This window comes from Rhipicephalus microplus, chromosome 9, assembly GCF_043290135.1.
Source record: "Rhipicephalus microplus isolate Deutch F79 chromosome 9, USDA_Rmic, whole genome shotgun sequence".
Classification (NCBI taxonomy): domain Eukaryota; kingdom Metazoa; phylum Arthropoda; class Arachnida; order Ixodida; family Ixodidae; genus Rhipicephalus; species Rhipicephalus microplus.
In genome coordinates this window covers 47,117,816-47,137,653 of record NC_134708.1, presented here as the reverse complement: position 1 = coordinate 47,137,653, position 19,838 = coordinate 47,117,816, and the positions used below count along the sequence as shown (strand labels likewise).

The following is a 19,838-nucleotide window of genomic DNA, read 5'->3' as shown; positions in this document are numbered from 1 at the left end:
TTTATTCTAGCGCGCGTCGCCCCTCTAGCGTGGCCATGACCATATGTCTCGATAGTGACTTGCTCCTCGCCCCCCGCCATCCACGGTGCCTGGCACCAGTGTATGGGGACGCCCTGTCCGCAGTCCGTTGTCGTGTTCACGTACATCCATTCATGCCTTGGCACGGGACCAGCTAACCACCGAGGCCCGCCAATGGACGCCGATAGCATCGGACCACGGTGCATCGGACACTACACTGCACACGCTATGCTTGCGTAGAGTCGCTGTGCCCAGCGTCTCTAATCGTGCAAGAAGGGAGGCACGCGTATTGCGTTCATTCTGAATGATGCCGTCTCAGTGGTCACAGGCGTTCCGCGAACACACTTTAAAATGTGGTGTACTTCAACTTTTGTTGCGGCAATTTGCCGCCGCCGTCATGCCCCGTATCGCACTCGGTACGATTTGCAACAGGCTGGCTGTGGTTCAGCCCCCGTATTCAGAAACACTCCTTGAGTTGAACATTTTCCACAGCCTCGAAACAACGCGTTTGAAACATGCTGATCGCACTCGGTATGATTTGCCACAGGCTGGCTGGCTGTGGTTCAAGTGACGCTAGCCCCCGTATTTAGAAACGCTCATTGAGTTGAACAATTGCAACCGCCTCGAAGCAGCGCGTTTGAAACGTGCTGCCTAGCGGCGGTGCAACGAGGCAATGCAGCACAAATGCGTTTCTGCGGCGTTGAAGGCGGTGGCAAGTCGTCAAAGAGCGTTTATGTATACGGGGGTATATCCCTCGTATTCAGATACGCTTTTGATCCCACCTCCTGTACATGCATAATGTACAGGGGATCAAACGTTCCCAGGCCACCATCACATGTATTATGTGGCAGCCTGGCCTGGGAAAATATGACACCCTGTTTCCCTGTAAAGCTGCAAATAAAAACGTCAACAGAAAAAATTTTTGAAGCCCGCTACCAGCAATTCAAACCACGACCCCCCCCCCCCCCCCCTTCACAGCGTGCTGACTTAGATAATAGTTTTAGCTTTGGGCGCGCTGGAAGCGCGGGGGATCGCGGCGCGAACACCCAGTACGCAAACGAACGCACGGTTTCCGCGGGCATCCACAGATTGCGAAAAACTCCGTAGCGTCAGCTGCGGGCTCTGCGGGCTTTGCATGTCGTCTTGTTTGGGAGACGCGACGCGCGAACGCCGACCCTTTAACCCGCTCGTAACTGTGGTTCATGTAGTGTAACCCTCGTAGTCAGAAGCGCTGCTTGACTTGAACTTGCCACCGACTTCAAAGCAGCACGAACGCGTTTCGAACGCGCCGTCTTTAAGCGGTGCCAAGGCAACATAAACCCACAGACGCGTTTCAAACACCCAGCATTGAAGGCGGTTTCGAGTCAAGTTCAAGTCAATTAAGGAGCGTTTCTGAATACGGGAGTAATTTTTCCTCCATCCACACAAAGAAGCGAGGGAGCAACTCTGCATATGGGCATGTGGGAGAAGATAGACGCAATCTTCACCGCGGTGTGGTTGCGGAATCCCAATTAAATACAGTCGGCTCCATTCGTTCTCCAGGATGCTAACGGAAAAATGCAAGCGCAGGTTTTCGGGTTATAGCGCACGCTATACTCTTGGGCGGTGGGCCACGGAAGAGTGCCCCGTGGTTCGTTCGTGGTAGTGCCAGCTCATGGGAACGCATTCGCTCTTGTATGCTTATGCCAAAGGACGGAAAATACGAGAATATTGAACCAGAATCATGGTACTTATCTTACATTGTGACCACAAGTCGATGTCGGCAAGGAATGCGAGCCGCGACTTCTTTCCTCATGCCCTTGACACTGGGCAGTTTTCGAATAGAGTAAGCAACGCTTGCGGCCATAGCGCTTGCGTTCGTCACTATACGGGGGCCCGCAAGAGGTGAGCGTGCGACACATGCGAAACGCAAACTCAAAGTTTTGCGTATGCTATTCGAAAACTTCAATTTCCTTCGCAAAGAAAGATTCGGCGCGTAGAACCTCGCATGTCTAGCGATTGAGAAGACACCTTCGCTTTATTATTTTTTTTACTCAAAACGCGGCCGTCGTACACTAAATAAACCATGTTTTTATATTCACAATCTTTTCAAACTCCGACACGTTAATAACCTGGATTTTGCCACTTATATGGCGGGATTTGACGTTGTTCGTTGTAGCGCGCAAAGGTATTGGAAAAGATGGGGCCACAAAACGAGGTACTGCTGGGAATTCGGACCAAGCACAAATTAACGGTGAGTAGCAAGAACGCAGTTCTGCATTTATGCAACGACTTGTGTAATTAATGGCACAGAAACCAGTCACTTTGACTTCTTCGACACTGTTTCCTCCTCGAAAATGAAATCCAGGAAACTGACGTCACGATGTTCCCCTGCAGGCGTACACACCGATGCCCAACCGGGAGCTACGACACGAGTCCCTGCCAGAGCCTCCCCGACCACGTCGCGCTTCTTTGAAACGCAAATGGTAAGCTTATACTTACGGCCAAAGCACCGTCCAATACACGACGTCACATTTGTCATTTCAGTCTATAAAAGATTGGCGTCACGCACGTGCATCAGTGAATTTAGGAGGCACAGTATACTCCACGCAGAGAAGATTCTGTAGAATAAAACTAGAAACTCTTGAAACATAGTAACTAGGTCCCAGATAGCCCGCTCTTAGCCGCATTATGCTAGTTCAAAAAAAACTGGATTTATATGTAGCCAGCCGCTTGACAAGGAAACCTCTTTTTGCAGTTATTTTCATAAAAACCTCCCCTGAACACAAACGACCCTTACTCTGCATGCATAGGACCAGGGCTTCATTGAGAGTGCTCGGGACTTGCTTTTACGTCTCCATCACGTCACTGCTAGTAAACTCATTGAACAGTTAGCGAGCTTAATTTTATTGCACATCGGTTCAACGGAATCCCCGCAAGGTGACAGAAAGGTAGGGGAGAATAAACACTAACAACCGTCGCAAGAAGCCGCGGGAGTTTCCACGAACGAAAGCTTCTTTTCTTCCCCCTCACTGGATTCCGCAGGACGTGATTCTTCCCCATCTTCGAGTTTTCGATGACTCCGCCTTTTTCCTGCCCATTGCTACCATCCTGGGTAGCTCATTTGGTAGAGAAAAAGCTTCCTTAGCGCCACCTCGAGCAATTCTGCAGGACTCGATTTTGCCAGGAGTCTCAGTGAGCCTCGAGTTTTCGATGACTCCACCTTTTCCCTGCCCATTGCTACCTTCCTGGTTTGCTCATAGAGCTGACCTGTCAAGGCGCCGAGCCCAGTCGGCCCCACTAGTAGCCATGAAGACGATTGTGGAAACTCGCCGTCATGGCTGCTTGCAGAATGGCTACTATTTGCCGTCATGGCCACTATTCTGTAGAAATGATTTGCAACATATTCCACTCGCTAGTGAGGACGATTAGGAAGGAATCTAGGGCAAAATGGAAGCTTGAAGACGGATTTTTTTTATCAAAATGGGTTGTCATTTTTTTTTGCCGAATTGATTAGAACCTTCTGCACCCGCGTCAATTCAGCCACGCCCTGCTGTGTCGCCTCGCGGTGGTCGCCCTGTGCCTGATTGTGGTCGCTGTCCTGGTGGTCGCCGTGTCCCGGAGTATGCGCGTCCGGGCCGACACGGCACCCGTCAAAGGCGGTAGCGCCGCCGTACGTCCAGCCAACGGCACCGACCATCGGGGCGGCATCGGGATCCGTGACACGTCCTCGACCCAGGCCGCGGCGCTCGCCGCCGTCGGACGACCCAGGGCACGCAGCACGGCCCTGCTGCCAGCGGAGACGCGCCACTACAAGCGCCGCCACGGAGGTAAGTGGCGGACGACTTCGGCCAGCACAGACGTAAAATCTTCGACTATGCGTAATGCCGTAGCATCATAGCGGAGATTACTCAGAGGATAGCCTACATTACCAGGCATTCGCCATCGCTTGCCACTCACGCTTCCAATTACTGGAACTTTCTTGGCCCGTTCGTTAAATGTGCGACCTTTAGAAACAGGTTAATCCACAGAGAACACAAGACCCCTCATGCACTGGCCAGGAATAATGCCCCTGAATGAATTAGCCAGGAAGCTCCGATGACATATTTGCTGTTTTCGTCCCGGTGGAGTATCAATTCCCCGCGCACCGCTGCTGGAGACATTAAAGAACGTCTTTTTGCAACGCCTCTGGGATTCCAGGTAGCGCAATTGGCTTTCTGTATTGTCACTGTAACATAAACCCACGACTAAAGAAGCGACGGTGCAATGTCCTAACGTAATTATTTGACGTCACAAAATCTGGCGATCTGTAACGTCATATGGTTGTTATCACGTGATTGTGTTTTCCCTCACTTGTGTTAACGCCGGGCGACGACGGCCGACGTTAAGATTTCTCACTTGATGAGGCATCAATGGGTCTCGCATTGAAAGAGTATTTGGCCTTCGTGTGTATTGTTATGTGTCCTGAGATCTTCGCGCGTGCATTAAATTAGGGTGAGAAGCATTACAGCGTGGAACCAGTCTTTGACAAAAATAGATGTATACGGGAATGTCGCGATATACTCGTTGAATTTGAAGTTTTTTTAAATGCAGAGACCGACCACGAGAACGAGGCGCCGTCACCAATGCCATCGTCGTCGCTGTCCTCGTCGTCATCAGAGCCATCGTCGTTTGCAATCGTTCCGTGGCTGACGACAGAGACAGCCGACCACGAGCCGTCGGCACTGCGTCGCCAGAGCGATGTGACGACAGCGCCACCAAGCGGCGTCCTCATGGAACGTGCAGCGGTGCGCCCCTCGTTCGAGGCCGACGGCACAGTGGCATTGTTAACGGCTTCGTCACCGGTAAGTTCGTTCATTCGCTTTCTTTAGGGGGCGGTTTCCCCATGAAATCATCCAGACATTCCAAGCGCGAGCGCCAGACATACAAGCTGCGTCATCCGGGGCGGGAAACAGCTTGCGAGACGTTATCTAGACGAGGGTGGATGTGAATGGCGACTAGTGCTCAGCCTTCATGATGGGAAACTACCACAGGATGGCAACACAGACGATTCAGTAACGGGACAAGTCAGCGCAAGTCGAATTTAGTGACGAGACTTATGTCTGTTGACGCGTCTTTGCCGCGCTTCTGTCAGGACTGTCGTTCCTGCGGTTCTGTTCTGTCGGTTTTCGCAATATAATGAAAAGATTCGACAGTCTTCCTTGTCTGCCCGAGCTTACTGTGGTATATGCGAACCGTATGCGGCGTTATTTTTTTCAAGAGCCTGAAACTGTGAGTAGATTTCATGTGAGCGTAAAAGAGCGCTTGTCTTCAAATTTCAAAACAAGTGTAATCAAAATCGAGGCAAATGCGTCATTATTATCAGCTCAAAGAGGCAGTATAGAATAAGTATGAGCCGGATACTTCATGCATCAAATTGAGCCAGACCCACCAAACCAAAGCTGCGTCAACAACCCTTCCCAACAACAACGCAGCCACATTCGACCTGTTTCATATGTATCCTATTACCTTTCCTATCGTACTTTCGTTCCACCTATAGAGTTTCTTGGGCAAATCGGTCTTTATTGAAGGACATATTATGGGGCAAAACTTTAAACCAAATAGTAAAATACCGAGTTGGTACTGTATTTTTTTATTATTTTATGTTTATTTTTGAGCAATGCACCCCATTATCAGGTCCTTTTTTCACTCGCGGCATATTGCAAATATTAAAACAGTAGAAATGAATATACTGAAGTGCCACAAAGGAGCGGTAAAAGAATTAGGAGGCGAGAAGCGACAAAGCTTTTAGGTCATTCAGCTATAGTTTATAAAAAGAACATTCAGTAGGTATTAACAAAATGGGAAAACGCCACCGAATGTTCAGAATCACGCGTCTTTTGAGGTCTAGGTATCGCCTCGACGCCCACGAAACAAAAAAATCTTACCGATGGAAGCACGAGGACAGTGTTAATAATTGTTGCAAAACATTTTTACGATACCATGCATTTGCTGTAAGACTTCTTTTAAGAGTGAATTCAAAGCGGAAGCACGCTGTTAGGTGTCGAATTCAAACTTTAATCGGGCTATATAAACTGCAGCTGCAATATAGATTTGAGGGGTTTGGGTGAAGAGTACACTGGCAAAAAGTGTTGAAGTAGACTTGACCGTATTGTCAGTCACTATTCAAAACTTCTTCTAAGTTTAGTTCAAGTGGACTTGGCTGTCTACAAAGATCGACTGCATAGATTGTGGTATCGCGGCCGCTCGATCTCTGTATTTTCAAATGAGCATGTCGCAACATACTTATTTAACGACGAAAAATCTCGGCAGGTCACACGCCTTGTGGGAATATGTTTCATGCAAAGCATTCAGCCAGTAGTTCTATGCAGCATGTTTTTTTTTGTAGCCTCACAGAACGGTCGGACAAAAAACTCGCAAGGTCTTTTATGAAATTGCCGAAGGACTTGCAAGTCCATGTAGTGATCCCTTTCCTTTCCAAAAGATTTCTTTACCTGATGTGGTTCTTCATCAAATATACAGGATCGGAGCTCCTGCAATATTCCTGCACCTTGCCCGCATTTGCATTGCTCGCGTGATCGACCCGCATTTTACCAAGCCATCACGTCATGCGATGATGTCATTCCGTGACGGAAGTGACGTCATTTTGATGTTTTATATTTCAGATATCTGCGACGTCACGATTGCGTCACATAATGGCGTCATCACGCGCGCTCCCGTTAACTGCGCGTTTTCCCGTTTGACTAATCACGCTTCCAACTGCGATCCTTCCTTCGAAATCTTTGCAGGTGGCATCTATGGCGTCAAAGAGCCCGGCAGCCGTTTTCAGCGGGGGAGAGACAGAGAGCAATGGCGAGAGGGGTGACAGGTGAGGTGGTATTTACGGAGCGCACGGGTTAAGCTGGGCTTATTTACAGGGGAAGTACAGTGCTGTACTGACACGTCTCGTTCCGTGAGCGTTTTAAACTGCCGTGAAAGAGAGCGCACAGCAGCAGATATATACAGGAACATGATAGCCACTCTATATACCACCACATAATGTCCCAATCGATAGCCAGCAAGGCGACAGAAGAAAGCGAGCAGCACAAGCCTGAGGCCGCTTCAGGATTTCCGAGAAAGACGACGTTGGGAGGCCTGCTCTTCAGTTCGTATGTTCTATTTGTACGGCCTTGCGTAGTGTCTCGATTAATAGCCGGCAAGGCGGCAGTACTAGGGCCTTGCATACTACCTGAAAGGCATTACTGTCTGCCGGAACGAGACCCCCGCCATGAGTGAAAGAAGGAAACCAGCCGATAACGAACACCGGAGCGATATAGGGGACGTTAGAAGTGCCTCGAAACGGAAGTGTACAAAAAGACGACTTGCATCCGACAAGGTCCCAGCCTGGAACATTTAAATAACGGCGCCGATGCTCTGCAATTTCAGCGGCAGCGGCGGTCGTTCCCTCGATTACTTTCTCGAGTATTGATGTCCATGGCAATCTGGGAGTGTTTGTTGGTCAGCGCCACTCGTATGTAACTATGACGGCAAGCGTGGAACACTCGTTCTTGGCAGTGGCACTAACTCTCCCAAGGTATAGTGCGCATAAATACCCGATGAAATGAACGAGATGATGGCCGCCTTCGTTACCGAGTCAGTACCTTCAAGCGTGTTATGCACAGGGACACCATGTCCGGTTTTATCAGCGGGAACTTCGGTTTTCGGCCTCTGTAATTTTGCAAACATGTATTGTGATTACAATTTGAGTCCCCTATAAATCTTGACTACAAAAATTTAATTGAAATGACCAACTTTCAGCGCAACGGGGCTCGCGCCTGCCCCTTCGCTGCCCTGTCGATTCATCCATATCAACTTCACTGAATCACTACACCAGGATTGTCGATGCCATATCACATCATCAACGATGTCAGTGGTCGTCATTACGTCATCTTCCTTCCCACAGCGGCCCCTGGGGTGGGCTTGTGGAGTCGACCACTCTCGCCGCGTCGGCAGCCTTGACTCGGCCGGGGAGAACCACCGAGGCTGGATCCGTGGCGGCGGCGCCAACGACCGCCAGCCCGGACCTGCCCGAGGTGATAAACGAAGCCGACGGCTACGGCGACCTCCAGGAGGTCTAGGGTCGCCCATGCCGAACGCGCCGGGGCCGACCTCACCTCGAAGACATTCTGGCAACCACCCGGCCTCGAGGCGAACCTGACGTCGGCACGCACGGCGTTCGGTGTCGACGCAGCTGCAGCGTCGGACGACCGCGAGGCCCGGCTACTATGCATGGCTAGTCGGGCCACGTCGATTGAGCATTTTGTTTTGTTGTAAATATACTGTATTGACGCGTCTGTCTGTCTATTTCATTCGTCGTATACCACCACATCTTCTGCAAAGACATCAAATATAGCACCGACCTTGGAGTTACACATGCCAGCGGGGTGAATATTAATGGCAGAACTCGTACACAGGTGGTCAGGGAGCCGTGTTCTAGCACATAACCTCCATCGTACGGGTGTTGTAAAGACATGTGCTCGGTCCAGTACGAAGGCTCTGTGGGGCTGAGCGCTGTACGTATATATAGCGTATATATAAAACGATTGATTGATTGATTGATTGATTGATTGATTTATTGATTGATTGATACTTGTCATCGCTGCCTCTGTTGACCATTTTCATTCGTGTGGAAGTGCAAATATCGCACCACAGTTCATCCCTACCTCCTGTGCTTTCATTATGTGCAAAACTCAGAATTGAGCGAATACTGTTTTACAGTCCTTTTCTCGAGCATTTTACAAAAATATGTGCTCAACAGATTGTTACGCCCACACACTTATATTTATAAGTATGACTTCATACTCGAGTCTATACTAAAGTCCTTAAGAGTATACAGCGACGCTGTTACAGGTTAGGCGCAACCAGAATACATCTATGTATGTACTCGAGAACTCCCATTCCATTGCAGCGCAATTCATGGCCGATCCCCGTGGTGGGCTCAGCCACTCCTCCTGGGTCCCACCCCTACCGATCAAGATAATGAAGCCGTGCACTCGGCGTTTAGCTACGGCAACGCGCCGTAAGAGCTATGTGGGATACATATGTCGAAACATAGGTCAAGGGTCAATTAACTGAATGAGTCTTTTGAAAAGTTTTTTTATCAGCTGACGGGATTTCTACGGCACCCAGTGGAGCAGATCTGAACGCCGTTTTTGTTTTGTTTTTGTTTTCTGCTGCGTGGCCTCTGGGATTCATTTCGGCAGCGGGCCGAAACACGTAGTTAACCCAAACGATGCACCACGCAGGGCACACAAACGCCGACATGCGAGCGCCACATTAGGACAGGCAAATGAATATTTTTATTGCGATATACTTGGTATATTTTTTGCTTAGATGTGCATGAAATGTGCGCCGTTAGGCTGCCGTTTTGTATGATGTGAAGTAGTGGTTTGTGGAGTATGTCGTCATATATCGATCGCCTCCAAAGCAGGAAGTTGTGGAATATTCAGACCGAAACCTACAAAAACCCAGACTTACTCAATAAAGTGCACCCAGCAGAATACTCTGCGCGCTGCCCATGGTGCTCGGATAAAACCACATCAACGCTCACTGCATGTGCTCAATACGGGAGAGCTTAAAGCCGTTCCGTGGACTTCACACGTGAGGTCGTGTCGACGAAAGTTCCGCCGTGAACGAGTCACGTCTATATATTGGCCGATATTCACTGCTGTCGATAAAGCCAAACTGTGTTTAGAAAAAGTTATAACAATTTAGAGTACTTGGTACTCTACTATGGGAGAGCTAAAAGCCGTCCCGCTCACTACGGAATGATCCCGGATACAATATCGCGCTGCACAGCCGATCCGTGGTCACCACGTATACACATATCGGATCTCGACCTCCATAGTAGTGCCAGTGGCAGATTTCCTCTTGTGCGTTGTTGAACAATAAAGATTTTCAGCACGCCGGTAAACTAAAAGAGGACTGCGGGTCTCTGTGTCCAATCAGTTTTCTGTCTCCCTTTGCCCCTTGGCATTAATTGACACGTTCCAGTAACGCAACACCAATTCATCCCAGCGTGCTTGGCGCCTCCCCATGTTTCTCCCCTGCGCAAGTCACTTGTCCGCTGTATGTTGAGATAGAGCAAAGACTTTATTAATACACACAGTGTGCCGGCAGTTTTGGCTTGGTGGCTTCAGGTGGCGGCGCCGAGTGCCTGGACTCGGGCGGCATCCTCGGCCTGCCAGACAGCGCAGAGCTGGGCGTTCAGAAAAAGTTGTTAACCATTCAGAGCATTTCCTGATCTACTATGGAACTGCGAAACAACCACAGCTTATCCACGGACTGACTGATGATGAGTGGGGCGAAGCGTCCATCAGCCCGTCCGCGCTTCCGTCCGTCTGTTCGTTCTTGCTGTCGTCCGTTCGTCTGTAGTCCGTTCATCCATCCATCCATCCATGCTTCCGTGCGTCCGCCCTGCACTCGTCTCTGCATTCGTCCACGCGTGCTTGCGTCCACCCATCCGTCCATCCGTGCATCGGTCCATCCGTGCATCGGTCCATCCGCGCGTCCATTCATTCATCCGTCTGTGCGTCCGTCCATCCGTCCTTCTAGTGAACACTCCAAGTACCACCATCTCGCATCTTCTCATCCTACATTTATTATATACAAGTACCGCCTTCCAGCGGACATTCCAAGGACTAAACGAGAGGTGGCTACTTACTACTACGTACATCGCGGACGCACGACCCACGGCATAAGGAACTTCGCCCCTGAACGCCTCCCCGTGGGCCCCACATTTTATGAGGCCGTGTCAACAAAAGTTACGCCTTGAACGTAACCATTGAGGTTCGCCGACGTGCAAATGCGACTTCCGAAACTGCTTTGTTAGAGCACGGCCGGACAAGAGGAGCAGCACGCGCGCACACTTTAACAGACTGCGTACCTAAAGATGGCAGATCCTTCACAGCTCGTTGCAGGCGAGGGTTGGACTGCAGTGCCATGAACAAGCGGCGGTAAAGATGGAAACTAGACATGAAGCGCAGGCGTCAGTCTACGCCTGCTCCTGACCAGCCGCACGCGTTTGGATTTGAATAGAGGAGGACACCCGCGCACGTTATTCGTAAATTAAGATTCTCTTTGATTAAACAACCTACACAAAGGAGTATCGGTGACCTTTATCTCAAGAAATTTTCCTTGAACTTGAGACTTATAAAAAAATAGTAACAAAAGGACGCACTTTGAGCACTACCTGACCATAAAAGGTTGCCAATCGAAAATCACCAATCATTGCTCTGTTGCACAGATAAATGACGGGCGGGCTTCTGTAGTGGGGATGGAGCATGTATTATTTTTAGGTCGTAACAGACTATATATCAAGGTGGAAAGTTAGCCTAAAATTAAAACTTCGCATAAATCAAAACTCTTATACTGATCGAGCGGTCAGATCATCTAAGCTTTTCGATAGAATTGATGACGAAATTCAAACCAAGATTATCAATACATAAAAAGAGACTAACATGGTAATGTCCTTGTTGCTTTGTTTTATTCGATTACAGCAGAGCATACATGCCTGAGGGAGTAACCTAAAAGTGTCACCAAGTGATAAGATTACTGTAACATTTACTGCTAATCCAAACTTCTGAAATGGGGCTTCAAGGAATTTTCGTTTCTCTGATGCGAATATTATTCGAAAGAATAAAAATATATGTGAATATTTCTGAACCATCCCGGCTGAAAACTACACACAACTCGCACATTTGATTGAAGGAACTCGGTGGTATCATCTTGTGATCCGATTTCCTCGCAGCTGCGTGTCGATATCTAACCGTTTTTCAGGGTTCTTCATACAGCATTACTGATGAGACGAGCATTATGCTACCCTGCTCTCATGTTGATTTAACCCAGTGGCCTTCCCCTCTTTGCGGCCGTTCCCGCGCGGTATTCCGCCGAAAACATTTCTTGCCCGCTTGCGGCATAAGTCGCTGCACCTAAACCACAACAAACTCGGCAATAAACTTCATGGAATAACAAACATTGTTTTAGTCGCTTAACAAAGCCTAAATGCATCAGATGCCCTTGGCGTGTGAAAAGTTTAAGGCACGCGGACAAACGAAGAGCATCACATTTTTCATACTCCTATCGGCTCTCGGATTTTTTTTTTTTTGTCTCACAAGCAAAGTCTTGGTGGAGTCAGCTTGACTTTGTTTGCCAGGATGTAGCGAGGAAAATAACTTCATTTGGAAACTGGTAAGCACATTGGTGAGGCTGTGACAAGCGGGTTTCTTTCGCGTTTCTTCTGCATAACAGTGTTTAGAAAAAAGTGGCATATATAGTGCGCACTTCACCACTAAAAAAAGCAAACACACTTACGGACAGCTAAAAAATGTGTAGACATATGTTCATCTGGCGAATAATATACCAAGCAAAAGGCAAACGTAACATCTTGCCTTGTCTTGTCGCCTAGAAGATCTTAGCTCATGCCCACAAGAAGGACTGGCCACACTGTACCTTCTTCTGAAAAACTTCTTCACATATCCCAAGAAACATGTGCCGTAGTGAAAAACTTTATGGTTAGCAACTGTGAAAAGACCGCAAACAGCCATCGGCAATGTCATCGGCATTCAGGAACGCGCCGCACGTGCACGCCTCGCGGTGCACTCGAGCGAACGCTCCACGCGTTGGGACACGTCGCCATTTCACTCGGACTCGCCGGTCTCGTCGGTTTCAACCTGTCCCAGCTCCCAGGCTATCGGCACGGACATCCCTCTACCACGTCTTTGAGCACCCTGTCCGCAATCTCCCATACGGATCCGGAATCTGCTCCACGTTCGTTCATCCCCCTTTATACCGAGTTCCAGAGCCCTGGCCTCCATCTTATCCCACCTTGGTCCGGCATTCCGGTCCAGCAAGAAAAATGTCCATCGTCATGGTGGGGCCGTTCCCGGGCCCGTTCGACAGGTCGCACTACTCGGATTCGTGCAGCGGCAACCCGCCCGACGTCCAGCCGCGCCCACCCAACGCTCAAGGTCTGGGGCAGCGACCGTCGCGGCCGTCAGACCCGCACCTCGCTTTGCTGAAGGAGCAGGAGCCGCCGCGGACGTCAAGAACGCCACGGGATGTCGTCGCTTACAGCACGGTGCGGACAAACTACGGAGCGCCATCGAAGGCATGTGCTTGTTGCACCTTAGCCCTATACGTTTATAGGCAGTTAGGCCTAACCACATCTACGCGCCATTTCAGTCACTTAACGTCTTTACTTTAGTCAGCGGATGGGCTAACGGTGAGACGCGCGTTTTTTCTAGCCTGTTTCGTACCTCCTCTCAAGCGTGGCCGTGACTACTGGGACTCATGCCTTTCTTCGCAACCCCCTTTATATGTTGCAAGGAACGTTGTCGGGGCACACCCTGACCGCAGTCCTTTGTCATGATCACGTCCGTCCGTCCGTGCCCAGCACGGGGCCGTTAGCCGCCGGGGTGCGCCCATGAACGCAGCGCTGGCGTTTAGCTTGCGTAGTAGCATCGCTGTGCCCAGCGTCTCCAATCATCCAAGAAGGGAGGGGGGCTCATTGCGTTTCATTCTGACTGATCATGTCTCACTGGGCACAGGCGTTAGCCGAACACTTTTTTGAAATATAGTGTCCTTTAATTTTTGTTGCGGAACTTTGCCGTCACCATCATGTCCCGCATCGTACTCGGTACGAGTTGCAACAGGCTGGCAAAGGTTTGACTGACGCTTAAACCACACAAATTCATAAACGCTCCTTGAGTTGCCACCACCAGAAGCAGCGCGTTCGATGCACGCTGCTTCGAGGCGGTGCTGCGAGGCAACGCAGCACAAACGCAATTGTCCTGCGTAGAATGCAGTGGCAAGTCAAGATCATCAAGCGGCCTTCCCGTATATATATGGGGGTAACTCTCGACCCCGCCTCCTGTATATGGATAATGTAAAACGAGTCAAAAGTTCCCAGGACACCTCCCATGTATTACTCCAGCAGCATCGGCCTGGGAACTTGACTCGCACCCCCCCCCCTCCCCCGTGCTATACAGAAAGCCACAAACGAAAATTTCAGCGGACTTTTAAGTGTGAATACACTTTATAAGCGACCCCAAACCATCCACCGCCGTCGGCGGCGTCCGCAGTAACGCGCCTTATACCCCCTCCCCCTTCGCTCGTTCCTCCGCTCTCCTCGCTCGATGCAGCTGTGCGCGCACCCCTCTCTCTCGCGCGCCCGCCTTCTCTCTTAGTCTCCCGTTGAGAGCGGGTCATGGGGGGGAGTGAAGTTAAAATCCGTTGGCATTCGCCAGTGAGTTAACGTAAACTCCCCCGCGTGATCAAATTGCGATTCCCAGGAACCATTACACCATAAAGGCACCATAGTATGATTAATAAATATCATAGTGCGAACAATTAAATACCCCTCATAGCATCACCCCGTGTATTCGCACTTAACCATGTTCACCCTCGAGGAAATGCTTGGGAGTTTTTTTTTTAAGGCGCGCCCCCGGTAATTCAAACGTGCAACTCCCTACCTCCAGAGCGTACTGCCTTAAATAATACTTTTAGTCGGCCATCCGTAACAGCTTTGGGCGCGCAAAAAGCGCGGGGGATCACGGAGCGCACGTCCGGTACGCAATAGAACGCACGGTTTCTGCGGGCGTGAACTGACTGCGAAAAACTGCGTAGCGTTAGTTGCGGGTTCTGCGGGCTCTGCGTGTCGTTCTGGCGTCTTCTTCGGGAGACGCGATGTGCGATCGCCGACCATGTAAGCTGGTCGTTGCTGTGGTTCGTACTGCAAGACACAATCTTCACCGTGGTGTGGTTTCAGAAGGTCGCGTCTCATGCCGCGATGTAACGCTCTACCGTTTACTTTACCTGCTCTAGAGCATACAACGCGGCAAATAGAATACGAAATCTTTGCGTACATCCACCTGTTGTCGTCCAGAGTGTGCGCGCTTTGATGCGTAAGCATGACCTCGCGCGCTGCTTCCGTAGGTTGCTGCGAACGCCCAACTAAACACTGACTGCGTCATTAGTTCTACAGGATGCTGACGGAAAAGTGACAAGCGCAAGCGCGATTTTCGGGTTGCAGCACAAAGCCCCTCGTCGCCGGTAGGCCACGGAAGAGTGCCTAGTACTCAGCTGGTACCACCACGACTGATCCAGAATCACGGTACATACGTTAATTGAGACGATTGTCGACGTCAGCATGGAACGCGAGCAGTGTCTTCACGTGCCACTGTCCTTGACATTACGGAGTTTTCGAATAGCGTACGCGATGCTTGCGGCCTTAGCATTTACGTTCGTCACTATACGGGGGCCCCAATAGAGGTGAGCGTGCGAAGCCTGCGCAACGCAAATGCAACGCTTTGCGTACCGCTATCCGAACAATTCATATACTTTCCCTCGCATGGAAAGATGCGGCACTTAAAGCCTCACACGTACAGCTACTGAAAAGACACCTCCTCCCCTTCTTTTTTTTCTCTATAGCCAATCTGCGTGCACAGAACGAGGTATCTATTCAAGGAATTGTCTCATAACGCGGTCCCCTAACACTACCTACCTAAATCAACCATGTTTTCATATTCACCCCTTCGCAAGCTCCGGCTCACCAAAAAACTTGCGAGCAACTGGTTTCGATAACCTGGATTTTGTCACTTATACGGCGAGATTGGAGGTTGTTAGGAATGGCGTGCCAAGGTCGACGCAGTCCACGTTAGACTTTTTTGAAATAACATATGAATCCAATCACGCCGCCCCGTGGAGTGCGTCGACATGTGTTACGTACTGAGGTCGGTGTAAAAAATATGTACTGTTCGGAGTGAAGTACTGTCTGTGACACAGCTGCAGCTCTAACATTTGTCGTCATATATCTTTTAACACGACCTATGCCAGGAATCCGTGTTACGCAAGAAAAAAAAAAGGGGGGGGGGTCACAAAACGAGGTACTGCTGCGAATTCGGACCAAGAGCAAAGCAGTGGTGAGGAGCAAAAACGCACGTCTGCATTTATGCAACGACTTGTGTAAATAATGGCACAGAAATCAGTCACCTTGACTTCTTCGATACCGTTTCATCCTCAAAAATAAATCCAGCAAACTGACGTCACGATGTTCACCTGCAGGCGTACGCACCGATTACCAACCGGGAGTCACGACACGAGTCCCTGCCAGAGCCTCCCCGACCACGTCGCGCTTCTTTGAAACGCAAATGGTAAGCTTATACTTACGGCCAAAGCACTGTCCTATACACGACGTCGCATTTGTCATTCCCGTCTATAAAAGATGGCTGTCATGCACGTACATCAGTGAAACAAGGAGGCACCGTATACACCACGCAGAAAGTATTCGGTAGAATAAAACTAGAAACTCTTGAAACATAGTAACTATAGGTCCGGGACAGTCTACTCTTAGCCACATTGTGCTAGTTGTTCAACAAACTGCATCTATATGTACTCAGCAGCTTGACAAGGAAACCTCTTTTTGCAGTTATCTTCAAAAAAAAACCTCCCCTGAACTCAAACGGCCCTTACTCTGCATGGGAGCAGGGCTGCATTGAAAGTGCTCGGCACTTGCTTTTATGTCTCCAGCACGTCATTGCTAGTAAACTTGTTGAAAAAATAGCGAACTTGATTTTATTGCAGATCGGTTCTACGGAATCCCCGCAAGGTGACAGAAAGGTAGGGAAGAGTAAACACTGACGACTGTAGCACGAGGCCGTGGGAGTTTCTTCGAACGAAAGCTTCCTTTCCTCCACCTCACTGGATTCCGCAGGACGTGATTCTTCGTGAGCTTCGAGTTGTCGATGACCCCGCCTTTTCCCTGCCCATTGCCACCTTCCTGGGTAGCTCATTTGGTAGAGCTAACTTATCGAGGGACCAAGCCTAGTCGGAGCCACTAGTAGCCATGAGGACAAGAGTGAAACACTAGCTGTCGTGGCTGCGAGCGGAATGGCTACTATTCGCCTTCATGGCCACTGTTCAGTAGAAAAGATTTGCAATGAATTCCTCTTGCTAGTAAGGACGGTTAGGCAGGAGTCTAGGGCTAAATGAAAGCTTGGAGACGAAAATTTTTTGAACAAGGGATGTCACTTTTTTTCAACTTTCTGCGCCCTCGTCAATTCAGCCACGCCCTGCTGTGTCGCCTGGCGGTGGTCGCCCTGTGTCTGATCGCGGTCGCTGTCCTGGTGGTCGCCGTGTCCCGTAGTATGCGCGTCCGGGCCGACACGGCACCCGTCAAAGGCGGTAGCGCCGCCGTACGTCCAGCCAATGGCACCGACCATCGGGGCGGCATCGGGATCCGTGACACGTCCTCGACCCAGGCCGTGGCGCTCGCCGCCGTCGGACGACCCAGGGCACGCAGCACGGTCCGGCCGCCAGCGGAGACGCGCCACTACAAGCGCCGCCACGGAGGTGTGTGGTAGACGAACTCAAGCGAAAGTCTATATATGCGTAATGTGATAGCGTCGTAGCAGACATTACGCAAAAAGTGGATAGCGTTCACATATCCTTGCATTAGCCATCACATGCCAATCACGCTGCCAATTACTGGAACTTTGTTGGCCCGTCCAGTGAATATTTCATAAATGTGCGAACTCCAGAAACAGATCAACACGCACAGGAAACTCGTAAGACCCCTCATGCACTTCCTAGGAAGACTCCGATACGAAGTTCGCTGTTTTCTTTTCGGTACGTGTAATAATTCAACGCGTACACCTGCGGTAGGCTCGAGGATTCGACTTATATCAACTGGCTTTCTGCATTTACCCTGTATAGGCCCACCACTAGACAAGCGATAGTGTAACGTCATAACGTCATTATTTGACGTCACGAAATATGTAGATTTGTGACGTCATATGATTGTTATCACGCAACTGTTTTTTTTTTTCCCTCACTTGTGCTGACGCAGCTTGACAACAGCCGACATTAAGATTTCTCGCTTGATTCATCCAAGGCTCCCGCTTCGAAAAAAGTACTTGACCTTCGTGTGTATTCTTAAGTGTCCTGCTATCTTCGCGCGTGTATTAAATTAGGGTGAGAGGTATTAGAGCGTGGAACCAGCCATTCACAAAAAATATTAGACGCACGAAACGGGCTCAATATATACGCCGAAATTGAAGTTTTCTTAAATGCAATTGCAAGGTACATTAAAGCCTCGTAAAAATCTAGGGTCCCAAAGTTCCCGTGTCAGCGTTAACAGGGGTCCACGGCAATGTTCTTTCCGTTTGAGCAGAGACCGGCAACGGGGAGAAGGTGACGTCGCAGATGTCCTCATCGTCGTCGTCGGCGTCGTCGCTGTCCCCGTCGTCATCAGAGCCATCGTCGTTTGCAATCGTTCCGTGGCTGACGACAGAGACAGCCGACCACGAGCCGTCGGCACTGCGTCGCCAGAGCGATGTGACGACAGCGCCACCAAGCGGCGTCCTCATGGAACGTGCAGCGGTGCGCACCTCGTTCGAGGCCGACGTCACAGCGGCATTGTTGACGGCTTCGTCAAAGGTAAGTTCGTTCATTCGCTTGCTTTAGGGGGCCGTTTCCTCACGAAATCATCCAGATATTCCCAGCACGAGCGCAAGACATACAAACTGCGTCAGCCGGGGCGGGAAACAGCTTGCGAGACGTTTTCTAGACGAAGGTGGATGTGCATGGCGACTAGGGCTCAGCCTTAATGATGGGAAACTACCACAGGATGGCAACACAGACGATTCCGTAACGGGACAAGTCAGCGCAAGTCCAATTTAGTGACGGGACTTGCGTCTGTAGACGTGTATTGCCGCGCTTCTGTCAGGACTGTCGTTTCTACGGTTCTGTTCTGTTCTGTTTGGTTTTCGCTATATCGTGAAACTATCGGCAGTCTTCCTTGTCTGCCCGAGCTTACTGTGGTATATGCGAACCGTATGCGGCGTTATTTTTTTCAAGAGCCTGAAGCTGTGAGTAGATTTCATGCGAGCGTAAAAGCGCGCTTGTCTTCAAATTTCAAAACAAGTGTAATCAAAATGGAGGCAAATGCGTCATTGTTATCAGCTGAAAGAGGCATGACGATAGCTATAGCGCGAGAACAGAACGACGACACAGAAACAAGAAGGACGCGAAGGGCATAGCGCTTGTGTCCTTCGTGACCTTCTTGTCTCTGCGTCGTCGTTCTGTTCTTGCGCTAAAACTATCGTCATGTCGTACAAACTAGGCCAAGCTGCCACACTTCAAAGATGCAGTGTAGAATAAAAAAAATGAGCCGGATACTCTTTCAAACTGAGCCAGATCCATAAAACCAAAGCTCCGTCAACAACTTTGACCAGCACCAGCGCAGCCGCGTTCGACCTGTTTTATTTGTACCCTATTACCTTTCCTATCGTGCTTTCGTTATAGCTATGGATTTCCTTGGGCTGGTCAGTCTCATTGAAGGGCATATTGGGCAAAAATTGAATACAAACAGTAAAAGGCCTACTTCGGTACTGGATTTTTCTATTATTTAGTGTTTTTTTTAAACAGTGCTCCCTAAAGTATCAGGTCCGCCTTTCAATCACGGCATATTGCAGATATAAGAAAAAAGAAATAAATATTATTATGTACAGAAAATTAGCGGCAAATGAACAGGCGAGAAGCGACGAAGCCTTTATTAAACACATTCAGCCAGTATAATAGAAAAAAAAAACGGAAAAACGCTGTCGATTGTCCAGAATGGCGCTCACTTTTACATGCTGGAACTATTTCCTGTTGAAGTTTAGGCATCGCCTTCACGACCATGAAACTAGAAATCATACCAATGGAAGCACGAGGATGGTGCTAAATTTTGCCATATTGCGATATCATTAATTTACTGCAATTTTAAGATTTCTTTCAAGGAAAAATTCAAGCGCCAGCACACT

The 19,838-nt window shown here is 49.5% G+C and overlaps 2 protein-coding genes across 6 annotated transcripts in view; one reads left to right on the top strand and one right to left on the bottom strand.

Moving 5' to 3' along the window:
* Positions 1-19,838, bottom strand: part of AdamTS-A (ADAM metallopeptidase with thrombospondin type 1 motif A) — a 439,465-nt gene that overhangs the window by 101,288 nt on the left and 318,339 nt on the right. The gene's annotated exons all lie outside the window — the stretch shown is intronic.
* LOC142771326 (uncharacterized) lies at positions 3,362-8,669 on the top strand. The gene is made up of 4 exons (XM_075872802.1): positions 3,362-3,827; positions 4,591-4,841; positions 6,786-6,865; positions 7,940-8,669. Exons 1-4 carry the CDS (start codon positions 3,623-3,625, stop codon positions 8,112-8,114), a joined length of 711 nt encoding a protein of 236 aa, XP_075728917.1. The 5' UTR covers positions 3,362-3,622; the 3' UTR covers positions 8,115-8,669.